A 21,751-nucleotide genomic window follows, 5' to 3' on the forward strand; every position below is an offset into this window, starting at 1 on the left:
GGATAATTTGCTTTTCTATTTCTAACCCTAGGACAATACCAATAGTTTTAGAGGAGCCGGGTCAGTACGGGAAATTGACCAACTTTAAAATAAATATATCCAGATCCGAGATTTTGAACATAACTACATCGAGGGAAGAGCAGCAGGCAATCCAACCCAAATTCCCCTTTGTATGGTGTAAGGAGAAGTTGGGTTACTTGGGTGTGAAATCCCTAGGGGCTATGTTTATGGCCAATTATATCCCAATGCTTAATAAAACCATGAACAATTAAATAAATTTAATAAAACCCTTTCATGGATAGGGAGAATAAATGCACTGAAGATGTATATATTGCCAATGCTGCTATATATTTTTCAAATGATCCCAATCAATGGTATTAAAATATATATGGGCACATAAACGCCCTAGGATGCAACATTGGTTAGAGAAAAAGAGATGGGGGGGGGGGGCGACTAGCAAAAAAAAAAAAAAATGCGTAATAGTTATTTTGTCTAAATTTGGGGATCAAATAATGTTGTCTATTTTGTTTATTATTTTTATCCTATTTTTATGATCACTGCCACTACACTACTAGCTGAAAAAAAACCTGTGAATCACACACATTCTATGGACTTTTCTATGCACTGAGGTTTGCTACAGCAGCTATTTTGTCGAAGACCAACTCTTTCCAATAGCAGTCATGTCTGTATAGGGATCTGGGCTAGCTCTGGTTCCGTGTGTTTTTTTTTTTTTGCTTATAAAAGTTGTAACATGAATACATACAGATGTATGACGTTTATGGAATGCCTAACGATGTCTATACAGCATTTTACAAAGTAAAGATGTTTTAGTCAGGCGCTCCTTGGGCAGCTCTAGTTGGGTCCTTCCTGGCCAAGTGTGTTTCCCACATGTGTTTGCAGAGCTGATCATTACTTTTACTCCACAGAGATCCGTGAAGGAGGATCGTAGATCTGATTATTACTTTTACTGTACAGAGATCTGTTAGAGGGGGATTGTAGATCTGATCGTTACTAGTATTGTTCAGGGATCTGTGAAGGGGGGTTGTAGATCTGATCATTAATACACTGCAGAGATCTGTAGCGGGTGATTGTAGATCTGATCATTAGTACTGTACATGGACTGTAGATCTGATCATTAGTACTGTACAGGGATTGGTGAAGGGTGATAGTAGATTAGTACTGTACAGGGATCGGTGAAGGGGGATTGTAGATCTGATCATTAGTACTGTACAGGGATCGGTGAAGGGTGATAGTAGATCTGATCATTAGTACTGTACAGGGATCGGTGAAAGGGGATTGTAGATCTGATCATTACTAGTACAATACAGAGATCATTGTGGGGGGCTGACTGATGTTTTGGGGGGTTTGAGTCATGGGAGATCAGGGTTTAATCCTCAATATTACAGAAGCTCCAATTCCATCTTACAAAGGTGCCAAACACTTCATCAAGCCAGAAAGAAGAGGGACCTGGGTACGTTTCCTGAACTTGTGTAAAGTATTTATTATATATGTATTATGAGTTGGCACAGTCTTGGAGCCCGACTATGCCGGAGGTCTTAAAGTGAGCGTGTCCGCCGTCTTCGAGTTCAGCTCCATGCCAACAGCTGAAATACTTAGAAATTAGCTTCTTTACTTGCCAGAGGCTTTGTCATTTTTAGGCTGGCATTTTGATCCATGTACACCTGCCAGACAGAATTCCCAGGTCATAGACTTCCCCGGAGTCTTGCGGCTAAGGAATACAGCCTGGACCAGCAGCCACTGCAGCTTGTAACAGGGCAGTGAAGGAATAGTACAGGGCTGCGTTCTCCTCTATACAGGTGATTACAGTAGGAGGATCTCACAACAGACTAATGAGAAACATAAGAACAAAAATGTCATTTATTGCAGCTTTCCAAATCTTATATGTAGTTACTGGCATTTGTTTTCTTTTTTTAGGTGTTTTTTTCTTGTTGTCACCCATTGATTCTAACAGTGGCACATTACCTGTCCTTTGGTGACAACACATACTCATTGTACTCACAGTAAGAACAGCATTGCCATCCTAGGACAGGAGTATTCTTAGGACTACAGAACCTTCCCCTCCTCTTTTCTTCATATTGTGGGGGTGAAGTGTTCTGTAGTTCACATAGCTACAGAACACTTCACCCCCACAATATGAAGAAAAGGGGAGGGGAAGGTTTTGTAGTGCTAAGAATCCTCCTGTACTATGATGGCAATGCTGTTCTTACTGTGACATTGCAGAATACACATGACAACACAGGATTTCTGACAGGATCAACGTGTACTTTTTTGCCCTTATCGAATCGAACAGATATAGCAAACTATAATCAATGGTATATTTAGCAGATGAAAAGGGAACAAAAAAGTGAATTTCATTGTCAGGACATTTGCCTCCATTTACAGCAGCACAGCTTGGTCAAAACACAGCCCAGGCTACTGATTGGTCAATGAAAGAAAAGCAGGTTGCTGATGAGGTCATCCCTTTTCTCATTTGTTTTTTTTTTGCCTATCAGCTGGTTCCTTGTCAGCACATGTACAATGCAGCAGAGCTTTAATGGCTCTGAGCATTGCCCCACCATCTCCCAGTCGTGGTGCAACTGTACAGGGGATTACAGGAGGTTGATTTCTAAACAGATTCTAATATGCACACCTGTTACATTTAATGTTTTTTTTCTAGGTTTTGGGAGGTCAGGGTTTAGCTTTGTCAGCACTAATTCCGTTATTTAAAATTTACTGACAGAAATTGAAAGCTCAGAAAAGGAAGTCTCAAGATGCCAGTGAAGGTCCCCCCTCCAAGCGTTCAGCTCCTGCAGATATCGAGTCCAAGGACACCAAATCTAAACCCAACAAACAATTAAAAGGAGATTCTTCACCTAAAAAAGGAGAGAAGAAAGAAGATGGCACAAAGGGAAGGGCCGCTGTCAAAACATCCTCCCTCTTCAAAAACAACCCTGAGGTTCCGGAAATAGAGAGGTTCGTTTTTATTTGGCAATAAGGATCGGTTCACACTAGCCCCACTCCAAAATCGTGCGACTTTCAGTGCAACTACAGAGTTTTACTTTTTTTTACATGCTGTAGTATTAAGGTCTTATCGAAGTCAGACAAAAGTAGTGCAGGAACCTTTTCTAAAGTCAGACAGACTTGGGTAGTATCTGTTAAGACAGCTGTCATAGGGAAACATTGAATTTCTCATGTCATCCGACTTGGGATCTCACAAGTCGGAACCTAAGTCGTATCAGTTTGAACTGAGCCTCAGGCCGCTTTCACATTGCTGTGACTTGAAAGTCACACAATTTTAGGGAATGCCTGTGTAAACTTGAGGTCTATGGATCTCAACTACCATCAAATTTAGACCAAGGTAGTACAGGGACTACTTTGAAGTCGCACAGATATGAATGGTTATCATTGGGAATCATTGGGTATGACTTGTCATGTGACTCTTATGTCCACAGTCGTAGGAAAATTTGCACACGTGTGAAAGAGACCATAGGGCAGTTATAACAAACTTTGGCACCCCAGATGTTTTTGTACTACAAAGTGCATGAGCATCATGGGAAATGTAGTTCCAAAACATCTGGGATGCCAAGGTTCGCCTTCACTGCCATAGGGGAACAACATCTGTAGCTGATTTTTTATTTTTATTTTTTTTCTTGCTTTGCTGATTTTTATTTTCATGGCTTGTTTAGAACAAGCACAGTACACTTTTGTGACACGCATCAACCCTAACCCTGCATGATTGTTTGGCATACGACAATAAAGACTCTTCACCAAACATTCTGTTGACTCTCCGGTGTGTTACCATCTCTTCTTCTGCTTTGTTTTTTACCAGGTCAAACGTGAAACAGTTACAAGAAAACATCTTCTCTTCCGATTCCTTTTCTGAGCTGGAGCTGCACCCCCATCTGGTAGGTGTCCCTTTTTTTAATGAATCAGTTGTGTTTGTATTGAGACTTTTTCCAGTACATTAAATATACAAGCATTCCCCATATTCCCCTTCCAACCAGCCTCATTATTTGTACAAGAAAACTGTAAGTAACAATTAGTAGGTTTCACCCACACTTCCACATTAATAACACTGTCAGATAACCTGATGGATGATCCCATGTTCATAGATCCATACTGTCACGATCAAGCATCAGGCTTGAAGACCAGTTGCAGGACTACCACCGACCAGCAGGACAGGTACACAGGCTCACCTGAGGTGCGGAGTCTACGTACTAACCGGTGTTCACCAGAGCTCCTGATATAGGAGATGAATTTAGCTGCGTGCTAGTACCAGGTTGCGGTCTTCAGGTTTGCCCCACAAAGTTGTGAGCAAGCCGGAGTCCAGTAGCGAATGAGCAGATGAGGATCAACAACAGTGTGGTCAGTAAACAAGCCAAAAGGTGGGTAACAAGTAGTTGCAGGTTGGGATCAGGCAGTAGAGTAGTCTAGAGCAGTGTTTCTCAACTCCAGTTCTCAAGGCGCCCAAACAGGTCATGTTTTCAGCTTTTCCATTATTTTGAACGGGTGATTTGATCAGTTTCACTGCCTTAGTAATTACCACAGAAGTTTCTTCTGAGGGAAATTCTGAAAACATGACCTGTTGGGGCTCCTTGAAGACTGGAGTTGAGAAACACTGGTCTAGAGGACGGAGTGGTGGTGATGAAAAGGGGACAGAGGCAATTGCTATGGGAGAGGGGGGTGCAGAGGTCACTACAATGCAGAGGGAGTGATGTGAAGGGACAGAGTACACTACAGTCCTGGGGGTATTGTAAAGGGGACAGGGGGCTCCTGCTATATAGGGGTGCAGGGGACACTACTGTGGAGAAGGCAGAGTACATTAATGAAGGGGGGCAGAGGACACTGGTGTGGGGTTATGTGAAGGGGGACAGAGGATACTACTGTGGCAAGGGGAGTGATTTGAAGGAGGGCAAAGGGCACTACTGTTACACACCATGTATTCTTCATGCCGTTTGTGACAGTGGGGTCACTTTGGACACAGGGTGAATAAAAGAAACCCCCGATATGGTCTGTGATAGCCATATTCAAGGCTGTATAATACATTGTGGATAAGTTGGATGTATATTGTATGTGGGGGTTAAGTGTCATTGCTGTGAGGAATTAAGTTGTTTTGCATTTCTATTGTTCATTTAAGTCTATTCTTGTGTGTATTGTAAAGTGCCAGACAGACTGGCTGCTAACCCTTTGTGGAAAAGATGTGTATTTGGTGGGATCGTTTGAAGCATAGCGGACGTCTTGGGATGTGTGGGTGGAGCTGGGCTCTTGTTCATGTTAAAGCATGTGCCTTGAATTGTGTATAAATATACAATGTTGGTTTTTAATAAAGTCATTCCTACTACAGAAGGGACAGAGTGCGTCTCGTCTCTTTGCCAGAGGGGTTGGCTCCTATAGGAAAGGGTTGTTTAGCTGTGGATATTGGCAGCGAGTGGATGTGTGTCCTGAAGAGGGAACATCGTAAACGGCGTTAACCTCTTTTATATTAGGGGAGCCGTTACACCGTTGTTTTAATGAGGGCTTGATAGTTACATATTTATATGTTTTTTAAAAGGCCCCGCCCCCCGGGGATCTTTTATTCCTTCCATATCTTCCAGGTAGATCTCAATCCCTGAAAGGTTGCCTACCCCTGATCTAGAGAATTGTTTGCATACCATGTCATCCCACTTCTGGGTTTAATAATTTTGTAAGGCCTCACCTATGTTTTCAGATGTTCCACAAAGCAGCTTGGAAAAGCAGGTCAATTTGAGTGTGTGTGTTGAATTGTTTCAGCTGTTTATTTTGGACTCCTAGAGTCATTATCTGGGAATGATTACACATCTTTCTGAACTCAGAACAGTTGAGTTGGTGCTCGACCTGGAGACCCCAACCATTTGTTCCATAGTTTTTGAAATTTGGTAGGTCACCTTTTTATTGTCATTATAAATATGGAAATGTAGGTTGACTTATAAGGATATATGCTTTCAGCATTGGTGATTTTTGGTTTAGAGCTTCAGCACTGAGTGCGATACCCTACCCTAAGCTGCATCAAGCCAGCCCTCCTTGTAACGTTTCACATAACCCCAACACTAACTATATTTGTAACCTGTCCTTTAACTTTGAAACTGACCCTTCCTTGTGACCCTTGCAGTAGCCCTCCGTACTTGGGGATCCTCTGCGTGTTTCTTCATGGAAAGATATCAGGATCCCATCATGAGAATCTACTCTTCCAACATGATGACTATGTGGTTAGCAGTCTTGCCATATAGAGTCCAGTCGGGAACATTGTTTCAATTGTTTTTATTTCCTTTTGGGGTTTATTGGTGTTTCGGTCCAAAATCATTCTTATAAGTGTGACTAAACTGACCTTAAAGTGGGTATATGTGCACATTTATCAGTAGGTCAGGACATCATGTGGCTCCTCCTCAAGTATTTGCTCCTGGGTGTAATATCCTGTCACTTTCTTTAAAAATGTAATCTGCATGATCTATAATCAGGACTTTGTTTTCTTGTTCCAGGTCGCCACTATCTCAAACGTCCTGAATATAACCCAGATGACCAGGTTGGTGTTTACTATTAAAATTTCCTCTCCAAGCCAAGGAAATCTGATGCGTGTAGGTTTCCCATATCCAGTCCAACTCTAGCACAAATGTATTATTTGATTTTGGTTAAAATAGGGAAGAATAAGAGCCTCTGTCAGGTTTTTATTGCAGTTTGTATTCTTTTTAAAGAGATTTCACCTCGCTTCCTGTCTTGGTGTCCACACAGGAACTAAGTAGTTCCTAACGATGTGGGTAGAGACAGATTTATGTACAGCTTCTGAGATATCAGTAAAAATACAAATGTAAATCTTTTTTTTTTTCCCAACTTTATCTCATCAGTGTCCAGAAAATGACCATCCCGGTTCTCTTGTCTGGTAGAGATGCCCTGGTGAGGTCGCAGACAGGATCTGGTAAGTCAACCTACAGACCAGGAGTGACACAGTTAAGAAGGAAGCAACATTTGAACTTTTTAGCAGTTTTAGAAAATCTTAGGGGCTGCAGATTGAAATGGAAAAGTTGTTGTATTTAATGACGCTTTAGAGCAAAATAACTTGTGTAGCCATTACGTGTGTAATTACTTATTTTGAGCCAAGTGGAGTTCAATTGCAATTGATGTTATGCTACTGAGCAATTAGAAAGCTCATGGTTGAGTCCTTAAAGTACATATGAACCCACACCTTGTAATACATGACATTGTTAATACCATTTAGTTTAAAATGGAAATGAAAGGCAAACCATTTATTTGTGTGTGTTAGAGATATCTATAATCTCTATCTACACACACACACACACACACACACACAATGTGTGTATTATTATGTATATAACATGTATTGTAATAGGGGATGTCTAGCTCAGTGGTAGATGCATTTTTCAGTGAGTTCACAGCAAACACGAACTTCGGGTTTAGGGTGTGGTAGCCCACCTTTGTTAAACATAACAAAATTAAAGTTCGTACATGCATGTTTTTCCCACACAGAGGTTCTTCTACAGCAGAAATAAAACAAATTAAAAATGCCAAGCCGCCTGGCTCTCAAGGCTCACTCAGCCTTGGTCACACTAGCATGTTGCACAGGCCCACTCCTGGCCTCTAGGAAAGGGTTCTCCTGATCATCCAGGCTTTCACACTCCTCCAAGACTCACGGTCCCCAGGACTCTCTCTTCCAGTTGTCTCAGCTATGGTCTCTCAGCTGGCCCAACTCTCCCAGTCCACTGACCTAGTACCTCTCCCACATGGAGTGCTGTCTCAAGGATATTGCCTGGCTTCCTAAACAGGAGACCACCTCCCTCCTGGCTTCAGCAACTGCTCCAACACACTCCTACTGCTGTCACCAGCCCCTTGTTACATGGGCTGTGTGCACCTGGGCACACACCCTGCTGGCTGTCCACAACACCCAGACACAGGGTTGGAGATCCCGTCCAACCCAAGACACTTGGGGATCTCCAAACTACTAAGCCCCACCTGGAAATAGCAAACTCTAGAGAAAGCTGACAGAGCGTTTTTCTCCATTTAAAACCTACACTAGTAAACTGTGTCCTTTTTCCTTGCCATTTCTATGGTGACAGAGCCTCACTGTGTTACAATATATATAAATACACCCCTCCCACTTTTTTTTTGTAAGTGATCACATACCCCTGTTCTCAGCTGCATAAGAAGTTCAGAGAGCTGGAGGAGGAAGAGAAACGGCAGTATGCTGGTCTTCCCAGTGAGTGGCTGTGCAAGGGGTACGTTTCAGGAGAGTCTGATCATTGGAGAAGAGCAGGCTGAGTTTCCAGCATAGCTAGAGAACTGATCATGCTGTGCTCTCGTGCCAAGCAATACAAAGGGAACAGGATAATTTTTTACACAAGTACGTGGTACATCAGCCACATATCAGGAATATGAAATGTTGGGGTAACATATTTTTCTTTAAGGGACAACTGTACCTTCAGTACAAATTGTCTTTTAAAGCATGCAGTCCACCTAGACCGATCACCTTCACCTTTTTATCCAGCAATCTTCACTGTGTAGCCTTGTCCTGCTTCTGGAAATGTCCATGCCTGGTCCTCCTCAGCCTATGCTTGCACACTTCAGCCCCATTCATTATTATATGGAAATCGGTATTCTGCAGGACCCCTGGAGTGTGGCATGAGTGTGGGGCTCCCTAAAGAAATAAGTAGGACCCGGGAGTCAATGCACAGGCTGAAGGGTACCCAGCGAGGACATTTTCAGAAGCAAGGCTCTGAAGATCATTGTTTTGAGAACAAAGGTAAAGCTGACCTTACATGCTGTGAATTTAAAGCTGCTCTCTGATGAACTGGCCGAAGTTTGAACTGTGGGTGGTCTTGTGGGCACCCACCGGCCTGCCATCTTATGAGCTAATGATCAATGGAATATGGCAGCCGAACAGCGGCTGAATCCGATCAGATACAGCCACTTTTAAGGTGTTTTGACAGCCGCGTGTGCCAGCTGTTACAATAGAGTACCTGGCAGGGGGATTTATCCATCCATCCTCCACATTGTGGGGCTGAACGAGAGAAATCATACTTATTGACGTACCTGTAATAAATGAATAAAACATAACTGCAGCAGCATCTAATACCCTATTCTTATGACTGTATGCCAGGTCTGAACTGCAAAGCTTGGGCACCTCCAGGTAGTGTCAGGACTTGCTGCTCTCTCTAGTTGCCTTCATATTCATGTCAGCCTATCACTATCATGAGCAGCCTCCGTGGCCATCAGAATTGTCTTGGAGGCAGAAAGCTTCTTAAAGCTTTCTAGATTCTTTGCTATAGAGTGTTAGCAGCTCACTGGTTGTTTTCACTTGCTTGAAACTGGTCTTTAATATTTTAATGTGAAAGTCGCTCATCAAACAAAATGTAGGAACTTTTAGTGCAAATGATGTATGAAAGACAGGTATACTTAAAATAGCATGGCTAAAAATATATATATATGGGTTTTCTTTATAGGGAAGACTTTAGCTTATGGTGTTCCACTTGTACAGTCACTTCAAGCAGCAACCGATAAAATACAGGTAAGTGTATTCTGAACAAAGCCCCTAAATTCAACACCATCCAGCTGTGTGTTTAATCTGAGCTCTCCTGATCCTTCACAGCAGTATTTTTATTGTTTTTATTGAGCAACAGCAAGCTAATTCTATTGTATGGAAGGCATCTTCTGTTGATTGATAGTGTCATACGTGAAATATTTATTGTTTTTGTGCCTTATAAAAAATTTTAAAAAACGTTTTAGGAAGTTTGCAGATCATGTTTTTATTAAAGTGATGTTAAAGGTAATTTTTTTTGTTTTTTAATAACAAACATGTTATACTTATCTGCTCTGTGCAGTGGTTTTACACAGAGCAGTCCAGATCCTCCTCTTCTCTGGGTCCCCCACTGGTGCTCCAGGCCCCTCCCTCCTGCCAAGTGCCCCCACAGCAAACGGCTTGCTATGGGGGGCACCCAAGCAGGCTCACTCCCGTGCCACTTCTCTGCATGTCCATTCAGGCTCTGCCATGGCTTGGCCCCGCCCCCTCTCTCCTGTCAATGGCTCACTGGCTGTGATTGACCATCCATCTTTTCTGGTGAATGAACATGGAAGCAAATCTGTCTAAATCTGTCTAAATCTCTGTTGGTGAGCACTTCTCCTTTGCTGAGATAATCCATCCATCTCACAGGTGTGGCATATCAAGATGCTGATTAGACAGCATGATTATTGCACAGGTGTGCCTTAGGCTGGCCACAATAAATAGCTCTAAGATGTGCAGTTTTACTGTATTGTGTGGGTCGAGGGGGTTCCGAAAAGCAGTCAGTATCTGATGTATCAGTATCTTGGAGGTGAAGATGCTGAATGTGGAGGTCCTGTGTTGGTGTGGTTACACATGGTCTGCGGTTGTGAGGCTGGTTAGATATACTGCCAAATGCTCTGAAACGCCTTTTGGAGATGGCTTATGGTAGAGAAATTAACATTCAATTCAAGGGCAACAGCTCTGGTGGACATTCCTGCAGTCAGCATGCCAATTGCACGCTCCCTCAAAACTTGTGGCATTGTGCTTTGTGATATAACTGCACAATTTAGACCCCTTTCACACTGGGGTGTTTTTCAGGCATTTATGAGGCGCTTTAGCGTTAAAAAAAGCGCTTGTAAAGCGCTTGAAAGAAGCCTCATCTGCAATCCCAATGTGAAATGTGAAAGCCCAAGTGCTTTAAGAGCCCTTTCACACTGCCAGCGCCCAAAAAAACGCACGCAGCATTTTTCGAGCGCTTTTAACCCTTGCTAGTGGCCAAATAAAGGGTTAAAAGCGCCCACAAAGCGCTGCTCCCAAAAGCGCTTTGCAGGCGCTTCCCATTGATTTCAATGGGAAGGGGCGCTTTAGGAGCGGTGTATTCACCGCTCCAAAAGCGTTGCAAAGAAGCTGCTTGCAGGACTTTTTTGATGCCCTGCCAGCGCAGCGCCTCAGTGTGAAAGCACTTGGGCTTTCACATTGGGATTGCAGTTGCTGCTTCTTTCAGGCGCTTTACAGGCGCTTATTTTAACGCTAAAGCGCCTGAAAAACACCATAGTGTGAAAGCACTCAGGCTTTCACATTGCAGATGAGGCTTCTTTCAGGCACTTTGCAGGTGCTTTTTTTTGGTTGTCGGGGTCTGCGGGCGGGGGGCTTATCGGAATCCGTGAGCCCCCGGATCCCGTCCCCTCCCACCCTATGTGAATGAGTATGGGGTACAATGCATTCCCATTCACCTGTGAAAAAAAGTAAAAAAAAAAAAAAACACAACACACAAGGGTTAAAACAGTTTATTGCACAGCTCCGGGGGTCTTCTTCCGACTTCGGGGGTCTTGTCCCCCTCTTCGGTTCTTCTGTCGCCATCTTCTGTTCTTCTCTTCTGGAGATGTTGCCTCGTCGCTGTCTCTGGTCACAATGACAGGCGTGCGGCAACTTATATAGGGACATCACCGGATGATGTCCCCGCCCATTATGATGTCACAGTTTTTTTCAGCGTAGGGATTCCCCTTTAAGTCCATACCAGGTGACGGGGCCAGCGATGCCTCCTTCGCTGGCCCCGGCTACCTGGAGATGCGATCAAAATGAGTGGACTTTTCTCCGGGTGGGAAAAGTCTGTTCATTTCAAAAGTATGGCGGACTGGCACACACACGGCCCTACTGTCCGCTGAAATGCGAGTCCGGCGGACAGATTGGTGTGCAAAACGACTTTCTTAGTCCGCCGGACTTTTGGGTAAAAAAAAGTCCGCCGGAGTCTACACACGGGCGCATTGTCCGGCGGACTTAAGTCCGCCAGACTTTTCCACCGGATTGTTTGATGGTGTGTATGAGGCATTACACAGATTTAGATTTGTGAACAATATTTGAGAGAAAAAGGCTTTTTGTGTACATAGAAAAAGTGTTGCGTTTATCATTTTGCTCAGTGTGTGTGTGTGTGTGTAGATATATAATTATAGTTGTGTTCTTATGTGTGTATTTTAATATATATATATATATACACACACACACACACACACACACACACACACACACACACACACACACACACACACACACACACACGCGCGCGCATAAGAACATAACTGCACGCAGCTGGTGCACCTACATATGAAAAAGATGACTGCGCTACTTGTTACATATTGCAGTGAATATCAGTGTAAGAGCAATAATTTTAGAGCCATCATTCATGAATAACTGATAAATCTATAACTGATAACAGTTTCAGGTACCAAATTATCACTGCTTCAAGGCTTGCATATTGGGTATCTATAGTTCAAGCTTGTCTTTTTACATGTATATTTTGCAAGAAGAAAAAAAAAGGTTTGTGTGCAGTAAAGTTAAAGTATGCCTAAAGTGGATAGGTATTAGACCTCCTTTCAAGTTTTTATTGCTGTTTGTGCAGATTCACACCCTCTATTTCTCAGTTTCCTGATCTAACTGAAAGTGAATATTTTAAATAAAATTCCAAATTTTGAGTTGTCCCTGGAACAGGAATGGATAAAAAATCTTCAATTGGGGACACTAGTTTCGGTGACCATGGTGACAACCAGGTATTTCCCTCCCTTTGGAGAAATGGTCTCTCACTTCCGTTTTTGGCTATGGGGCAGGAAGCAAAGGAAAATATCCACAATAGGACACAGGTGCAAACAAAAATGACAGACATTGTGAATCCTCCCCATACTCCATCCAAAGTGAAAAAAATAAAGTTTTGCCTTGCATTCACCTTTGGGAACATGTTACATGTTTTACCTGTTTTGAGGATGGAACATGTAACATGCTCCTGCAGCCGCTCCCTTATTCCCCTTCTCCCTGTGATGGTGGGCCAGGAATCTCCTCCGCCCACCTGGCCGCATCAGCCTTTTGTAGCTGTCGGCTTGTAGTTCTCAATGAACTATCAAACTGCTGGTGAGTGCTCTAATTAGTACATTGATTCTTCCTGTACGATGTACGAGCAGACAGCTTAAAGTGGAGGGCCACCCTGAAAAAAAAAAAAAAATACATTAAAAATTAGAAAAAAATCAAAAAAAATAAAAATGAAAAAAATATATATTTTTTTTACTTACCAGAAATGCCTGTTGCTACGCACATAATCCTAATCTGCCTCTTCCTCCTCCGCTGAGATCTTCTTTCTTCTCTCCTCGTCGCGTTGTCTTCTGGGTAATGGGTCGCGCTGTGTTCTGGGAACTGTGTCCCAGAACACAGAGCGTCCCATTCACAAAGCGCTGCGCGACTCGCGCATGCGCAGTAGGAAACGGGCAGTGAAGCCGCAAGGCTCCACTGCCTTTTTCCCTTAGAAAGAATGGCGGCGCCGGGACCCGAGAGCCGAGGGACATGTCGGCCTTGGGCGGCCGACATCGCGGGCGCCCTGGACAGGTAAGTCGGCTTATTAAGTCAGCAGCTGCAGTGTTTGCAGCTGCTGACTTTTAATATATATATATATATATATATATATATATATATATATATATAATTTTTTTTTTTTATTTTTTTTTTTTTTTAAACGGCCCTCCTCTTTAAGGCCCATACACACAATCAGACTTTTTGACAACAAAAATGCAAATGAGCCGTTTTAAGGCAACATCCAACTGTGTGTACGCTCCATTGGACAAACTTTTTCGGTTTTCATCAGACTTTTGTTGGCTGTGCGAACGGACAAACTTTCCGACAACAAAAGTCCGATGGAGCAAAGTCCGATCATGTGTACAGAAAACGATAGGACTTTTGTACAAAGTACAAACACGCATGCTCAGAACCAATGCAAAAGAACAGACAATACAGAAGTTGACCAAAGGTGGTGGTAAAGAGCAGAAAAACCATGGGATTTTGTGAAAGTTGGCTGAAAAAGTCCTGCCGTGTGTATGCAATACAAGTTCTCGGCCGACCCCCTTTGTACAAAAATCCACAGGAAAGTCAGATCATGTGTATGAGGCTTTACACTGACAACCTGCCAGAGTCCTGCATTGCCCCCCAGTAATCTGCTGATTGTGGGTGCAATGTTTTCCAGGCTCCTACAAAAAGAAATAGTAAATGTTTTTACCTGCAAAAAAATGTGCAATTATATATAAATATTATTATTATTTTTTTAATGGTGAACTTATCCTTTAAACTTTAGTGTATTTCATTAAAAAAAATGTGTTTGATAAACATGTATACTAATATAACACACAAAAAACTGCAACTGACACCTTTTTATTCTCCAGGATCTTTGCTTTCAGAAAATATATACTCTTTGGAAGGTTTATCTAATATTCAGGCCTAAAATGTACATTTTAAAATTTGGGCAAACGTGGTTTTTGTTAAGACTACCAAAAAATTATTGTATTTTATTCAAATTAGTTAACAAAAAGTGTAAATAAACTGCTATATGTACAATCAGTTCATGCAGCAGAGATAAGCTCAGACCAGATATAATGAGCTTTTTGTTTTAAGACTTTTTTTTGTATTATATATTAATATTATATTCTAGAAAACTGCTAATGTTTTTTACTTACACTCTAACAGCGCAGTGATGGACCTTATGCCCTTGTTTTAGTCCCCACAAGAGAGGTAAGGATATTTTTCTTTATGACTTGGGATTGACCGTGGTGAGGTGCATTCTGGGTACAGTGTACAAATAGCAGGCTCTTTAATATTGCATATTGCATTAATTTATAAATGTTTCTATGGCTGAATGCCCTGTAATGACAGCTGGAAAGCTGAATTGGTTTTGTTTTGTCATTTTCTGCTTCATAGCTGGCCCTGCAGAGTTTCACCACCATTCAGAAGCTGCTTAAGGTCAGTATACTCCGTGTCCATTTACATCTCCTTGACTGCTACCTGTACAATCAGATTGCATGAGATACAAAGCTCTGGTTGAGCTGTACAAACACAGACAGAGTCATATTAGATCTAATCCACTTATAAAAACTAGGATAATTGAAATTGAGAGTTTTAATTTCCCCATCATTTTTCGTGAAATCAGGATATTCCAGCAAAATTCATTGCCATTCATTGGCATCAACATAGTATTAAGGGTATTATTTGTGGTTGTGACATTGGCCTTACAGGTCATGGCCTCCCCCTAGCCTGCGACTGGACAGTGAAAGGAGAAGCAGCAGACTGATGAGCTCCCCTCGCTGTCACTTTGCTCTCTCCTTCTATCAGCATGTTTCTTTGAGCACTGCAGCACATAATGTCTACTTGGGCTGCTTCTCCCTCTCTCATTCTTAGCTTTGCTGTACAGGGTAGGCTGATGCCAGGTCAAATTCCGGTACTTATAATTGCTTGAAAAAATACATTCAACAATGTAATAATAAATTGTTGTAGAGTTGTATTAGTTTGTGTCTTTTATTATTTGCATGGAGTTTAGCTTTAAGCTAACCCATCAAAGGAGTTCTTCACTCTTTACCTTCCCTGCAACACCTAGCTGATTTTTTTAACCCCTACAATAAAATCCTGAGCATTTATGGCACAGTGGTGTAGTGGGTAGCACTTTTCGCCTAGCAGTAAAGAGGTTGCTGGTTCAAATCCCAACCACAACACTACCTGCCTGGAGTTTGCATGTTCTCCCTGTGCCTGCGTGGGTTTCCTCCGGGTACTCAGTTTCCTCCCACATGCCAAAGACATATTTGCTAATTGGATCCTGTCTAAATTGTCCCTAGTATGTGTATGTATGAATGTGCGTTAGGGACCTTACAGTGTAAGCTCCTTGAGGGTAGGGACCGATGTGAATGTAAAATTGTATATGTAAAGCGCTGCGTAAATTGACAGCGTTATATAAGTACCTGTGTAATGGATGTGATTAATATTGGTGATGAAATGTTTTGGATCAGAACAAAAGTGCAATATTATTATATCTACTCCTGATCAGATTGAATATAAAGCATGCACGCTCTGAAGTAATACACTGACACCAGTTCAGAGTAAAATACTTTCTGTTTAATATTTCCGCTTCTCAAGATTTTTATACAATTCCATTAAAGATTAAAAGATACGTCAACAAGACTGGTGCATACAAACCACAAATATAGACATACATATGGTGCTAAAACATTGGTTTTAGCTGGGTGCTCATTTGAGGAAGTAGCTTTGTTCTTGCAGCATTTCTTGCTTCTTTTTAATCCATTGATGTTATGTTGTTATTCTGAATGTGGGAGGGAGAGAGGGAGATGTAAATAAATACATTTACCCTGACCCTAACACCTATTCTTGCCTTTAACAGAGCAACCTAAACCCTCCTGTATGACGGTCTTTACAAGTTATTATGGGACACGCAGGCCTCTCTCGCTCATTTGGCACAGGCGCTATTCAACAGAATGCCTTATATTTTCTTCAGTGGACACAAGGCATTCTCGCCTTGGATGAGGCGGAGATTGTGACATCACTCCCCTGCCTCTCCACCTTGTCCAGTCAGAGAACACCTTTTATTCATTGAAAAAAAATGCAAGACCCCCTGTGCTCACTATGTAGAAGGGCAGATGTTTGGCGCAGGACCCAGAAGATGGTGGCGATCATTGTAGTAGAATAAGCTGTTGCAGTGATTCTCTGCTTTCACAGGGATAACACAGATATAGAATATATTTACTTACATTGGTCCAAGCTGGACCAAGGTAACCATGCAATAAAAACTATACCTGGAGTTTAGCTGTAAACATATCTATATATGAATGTCATATGTTTTTTTTTATTCTATTGGCAACTGTGGGGGAAAAAAAACATACATTTTATTTAAAAAAAAATGATAATATATTAGAGATGCACTGAAATTTCGGTCGCCAAAACATTTCAGCTGAAAATGGTGGTATCGGCATTCAGCCGATAAGAGAAAAAGGTGCTGATAATGGCATAAAAAACGCACACGATTTCATGGCGTATTCACAGCAGTTTTACCACGATTTTACAGCAAGTTCGTGGTGATTCTGCCACAATTCTACTGTGCTTATGGTGTGTTTTTCATAGGTCATGTGACTCAAAAACTGCATAAAAAATGTAACACGAGTGCATTAATGATGAGTTCTTGCTGCATTTTGAATGCATTTGAACTGGGAGGTACTTATTTTTTTGTTTTTTTTTGGTTTTTTTTTCTGACCAAAAATGCAGCAAGCAGGATTTTTAACACCACAATGGAAGCCCAATGGACCAGTGTGCAGACATACATAGACTTTAAAGGGATACATTTGTCTTGAGCTTTTCTTGCACTAAAGGTGGCAATAGTGAGGTGAGGAGTGAAGATTTTTCACTCCAGCAGTATATAATGAGTTTGCAAATTGTAGAGAATTGTTAACTAATGCATTACAATTGAATTACACCCATTAGATTTTAGATGACTAAAATGAGTTTTAGTCAACTAAAACGTAGGACATTTTAGTTGACTAATGCCACGTACACACGTATCAGACTATCTTGCGGACTTAGTCTGGCGGATAAACTGACGGACTTTCTGAACGAGCTACCTGCCCCCACACGGTACTTTTGCGGCGGACCGCCGGACTATCCGCCGTACTTTTGAAATGAACGGACTCGCCCACATACACTGAGGAAAGTCCGTTCATTTTGAGCGCGACTCCAGGTAGCCGGAACCAGCGAAGGAGGCGTCGCTGGCCCCGTCACCTGGTATGGACTTAAAGGGGAATCCCTACGCCGAAAAAACGTTGTGGGGGTCCCCCTCTAGATCCAAATCAGACCCTTATCCGAGCATGCTACCTGGCCGGCCAGGAAAGGGGGTGGGGACAGGCGAGTGCCCTCCCCTCCTGAGCCGTACCAGGCCGCGTGCCCTCAACGTGGGGGGGTGCTTTGGGAAAGGGGGGGTTGCGCGGCCCCCCCCACCCCAAAGCACCTTGTCCCCATGTTGATGAGGACAAGGGCCTCTTCCCGACAACCCTGGCCGTTGGTTGTCGGGGTCTGCAGGCGGGGGGCTTATCGGAATCCGTGAGCCCCCTTTAATAAGGGGGCCCCTGGATCCCGGCCCCCCACCCTATATGAATGAGTATGGGGTACAATGTACCCCTACCCATTCACCTGTGAAAAAAATGTAAAAAAAACACAACACACAAGGGTTAAAATAGTTTATTGCACAGCTCCGGGGGTCTTGTCCCTCTCTTCGGTTCTTCTTGCCGGGCCACCGCGCCTTCTTCTAGCTCTTTTACAAGCGGTGGCCCAGTCTTCTGTCGCCGCTGTCTTCTGTTCTTCTCTTCTTGAGCTGTTGCCTCGTCGCTGTCTCTGGCCACAATGACTCACGCGTTACGATAAGCCCCCCGCCCGCAGACCCTGACAACCAATGGCCAGGGTTGTCGGGAAGAGGCGTTTGTCCTCATCAACATGGGGGCAAGGTGCTATGGGGTAGGGGGGCTGTGCGCCCCCCCTCCCAAAAGCACCCCCGTGTTGAGGGCACGCGGCCTTGTACGGCTCAGGAGGGGGGGCGCTCGCTCGTCCCTACCCCCTTTCCTGGCCAGCCGGGTTGCGTGCTCAGATAAGGGTCTGATATGGACCTAGAGGGGGACCTCCACGCCGTTTTTTCGGCGTAGGGATTCCCCTTTAAGTCCATACCAGGTGACGGGCCAGCGACGCCTCCTTTGCTGGTCCCGGCTACCTGGAGCCGCGCTCAAAATGAGCAGACTTTTCTCCGGGCGGGAAAAGTCCGTTAATTTCAAAAGTACGGCGGACTAGCTCACACACACGGCCGTATTGTCCGCCGAAATGTGAGTCCGGCGGACATATTTATGTGCAAAACTACTTTCTGCCGGACTTTGGGGTAAAAAAAAAGTCTGCCGGAGCCCACACACGGGCGGAAGTCCGCCGGACTTTTCCACCGGATTGTTTGATCGTGTGTACGTGGCTTAAATACGACTAAAACTAAAACAATTGTAGAAGACTAAAATGGAACTAAAACTAAAATGTTATTACTTATAAACATTAGTAGTTGTTGATATTGTAAATGTTTAGAACCACATCCAGCCATTTTTTGACACAATCTATTGATTTTTTGGGGGTTTGAATGTGTTGTGAAAACTTTTTTTTTTTTGTTTTGTTTTTAGCCATTCAGCTGGATTGTACCGGGAGTTTTAATGGGAGGAGAGAAGAGGAAATCAGAAAAAGCCAGGTAACAAACCTTGAACAGGCATTTCAAGTGTATTTTTTCTGGTACTGTGCACTGGATTTCTCCCTATACTATTGCACTTAACCCATCATGACTGTGCTGCCCCATTGATCAGATACAGTAGTTAGTACCTGAGGGTATTGCTGCTCTGCCCCCCCTCTGGTGCCAGTCACAATACCAGGTGCAGTCTGGTACTGTATGTCTATAAATGCTGGTTGCATGGCTGGCATTAGAGAGGGCACACAGAAGACTTTCAGGAAATACATTACCTATATCACCATCAAGTTCGGAGGACAAAAGCCATTTATATTACTGTGTTCTTTTTTAGGTTACGAAAGGGGATAAACATCCTGATCTCCACTCCGGGGAGGCTCGTCGATCATATCAACTCAACTAAGAGCATTCATTTCACTCGTGTCCAATGGCTCATAGTGGATGAAGCTGACAGGTGATTGGTCACTGCTTTATCTTTATAAAAATAACTCTTTCCTTCTGGTAACATCCTTAACCGCTTCAACCCCGAACGATTTTACCCCCTTCCTGACCAGAGCACTTTTTGCCATTCGGCACTGTGTCGGTTAACTGACAATTGCGCGTTCGTGTGACGTTGCACCCAAACAAAATTGACATACTTTTTTTCCCCACAAATAGAACTTTCTTATGTTGGTATTTAATCACCTCTGCGGTGTTTATTTTTTGCACTATAAACAAAAAAAGAGCGACAATTTAAAAAAAAACGCAGTATTTTTTACTTTTTGCTATAATAAATAGCCCCCAAAAATATATTAAAAAAAACGTTTTTTCCTCAGTTTAGGCCGATACACATTCTTCTACATATTTTTGGTAAAAAAATAATAAAAATCACAATAAGCGTATATTGATTGGTTTGCGCAAAAGTTATAGCATCTACAAAATAAGGGATAGTTTTATGGCATTTTTATTAATATTTTTTTTTAACTAGTAATGGTGGTGATCAGCAATTTTTATCGTGACTGTGCTATAAAAATGCATTGATTACTGTAAAAATTTCACTGGGAGTGAATAGGTTAACACTAGGGGGTGATCAGGGCAGCACAGTGGTGTAGTGGGTAGCACTTTCACCTAGCAGCAATAGGGATGCTGGTTTAAATCCCGACCACGACACTATCTGCCTGGAGTTTGCATGTTCTCCCTGTGCCTGCGTGGGTTTCCTCCGGGTACTCCGGTTTCCTCCCACACTCCAAAGACATGCTGGTAGGTTAATTAGACCCTGTCCAAAAAAAATGGCCATAATATGTGTATGTGTATGTCAATGTTGTAAGTGTGTCGGGAATCTACAGGTTAAGAACCGCTGCATATGGACATTGGTGGCAAGAAAAGCGCCCTGAGGCGATTCAGTTCATATAGGTAGCGCTATACAAGTCATTCATTCATTCATTCATCAAGGGGTTAACTGTATTCCCTGCTACGTGTTCTAACTGTAGGGGGGATGGGACTTGCTAGAGGAAGAGAGATCGGTGTTCATACTTTGTATGAACACACAATCGGTCTCTTCTCCCCTCAGAGAACCGGGATCTCTGTGTTTACACACAGAGATCCCGGTTCTCACCGCGTCACGAGTGATCGCGGGAGCCCGGCGGTTCTCGCACTCAGATCGGCTCCGGGGGAGAGCAGCGGGCGCGCGAGTCTCCAGCAGCGTGCGTGCCCCTAGTGGCCACAGGGAAAAGTGACGTAAGGTAGCGTAGTTTCGCCCAGCCGTGCCATTCAGGTGCAGTGCAACTGTGGCGGCTGGTCGGCAAGTGGTTAAGAAGAAATGGGCGGTATATATGGTCTGCGAATCTCGATCGGTTGCCTACTACCATTTTGTTGTTGAATTGTGTTTCTCCAGGAAGATGCTATGCATGCCATTTTAATGACCCTCGTACTTTTTTGCAGAATCCTGGACCTGGGATTTCAGAAAGACGTCACCACCATTTTGAACGCCCTCAACTCTCAGAGCCAACAACGACAGAACGTCTTGCTCTCTGCCACCCTAAGCCAAGGTTCGAGTTCATTTTTGGTGCCCCCAGTTTGTAGGGGTATTGTTCATGTTGTGATGGGTGATGTCTCTGTTTTGGCACCTATTTTTGGGAAAGTCATTTCTTTTGGGAGAGAGGAACCAGGACAGGGTGCTGAAATGGTTGGATCTGCTGATTATAAACCCTGTAGCAAAGTAAAACAGACAATGAGCTACACAAGAGTAAAGCTGCCCATGGATGGATCGAAAATTCAGCCGGTCCCTCTATTTTATTCAATGTATGGGCACTGTGGTTGTACAGCAGTTGATCTCCCGATCGACTTCTATACAACTGCCCTGCTGATAATTTTCCTCTCGCTTGCAGCATTGATCTGTGTATTCTGATGGTGGGGAAGTCTCTCTGCTGTGACACAGTGGGGAGGATTCTACCTCAAGTGTGTGCATGGGAGGAATCGGGTCAATTTTTTTTAGTTCAACCCACTGGTTGAATGAAAAAAACTGACCCATCTTTGGCAAGTGTAAGCGTAAAATAAAAGCCAAGAGCTCTTTATATAGCTGACCTCAGATTTTAGAGAGGGTTTGAGTGGAAACACAGTCCAACTTGCCCTTGGGGTAGCAAGTCTGCAGAGCACAGATTTTCATTGCAGAGAGAGAGGGGATAGTGTAAGCTCTGACTTAACAG

The 21,751-nt window shown here is 43.1% G+C and overlaps 1 protein-coding gene across 2 annotated transcripts in view; it reads left to right on the forward strand.

The window, feature by feature from the left end:
- The first annotated feature begins 848 nt into the window (after window positions 1-848).
- The window catches only part of DDX31 (DEAD-box helicase 31), a 137,681-nt gene continuing 116,778 nt past the window's right edge, over window positions 849-21,751 (forward strand). Inside the window, exons 1-12 of one of the 2 annotated variants that reach the window (XM_077477687.1) lie at window positions 849-1,162; window positions 1,293-1,471; window positions 2,741-2,973; window positions 3,830-3,905; window positions 6,495-6,538; window positions 6,858-6,928; window positions 9,468-9,532; window positions 14,501-14,545; window positions 14,732-14,773; window positions 19,012-19,076; window positions 19,402-19,521; window positions 20,988-21,094. In XM_077477687.1, coding sequence (XP_077333813.1) covers window positions 1,373-1,471; window positions 2,741-2,973; window positions 3,830-3,905; window positions 6,495-6,538; window positions 6,858-6,928; window positions 9,468-9,532; window positions 14,501-14,545; window positions 14,732-14,773; window positions 19,012-19,076; window positions 19,402-19,521; window positions 20,988-21,094 — 967 coding nt within the window. In that variant the 5' untranslated portion in view covers window positions 849-1,162; window positions 1,293-1,372. The other variant, XM_077477696.1, reaches the window with a different exon arrangement.

The sequence above is a fragment of the Lithobates pipiens genome, unplaced genomic scaffold, assembly GCF_037356315.1.
Source record: "Lithobates pipiens isolate NorthernLeopardFrog02 unplaced genomic scaffold, aLitPip1_a1.2 Scaffold_1, whole genome shotgun sequence".
In the NCBI taxonomy this organism is placed as follows: Eukaryota; Metazoa; Chordata; class Amphibia; order Anura; family Ranidae; genus Lithobates; species Lithobates pipiens.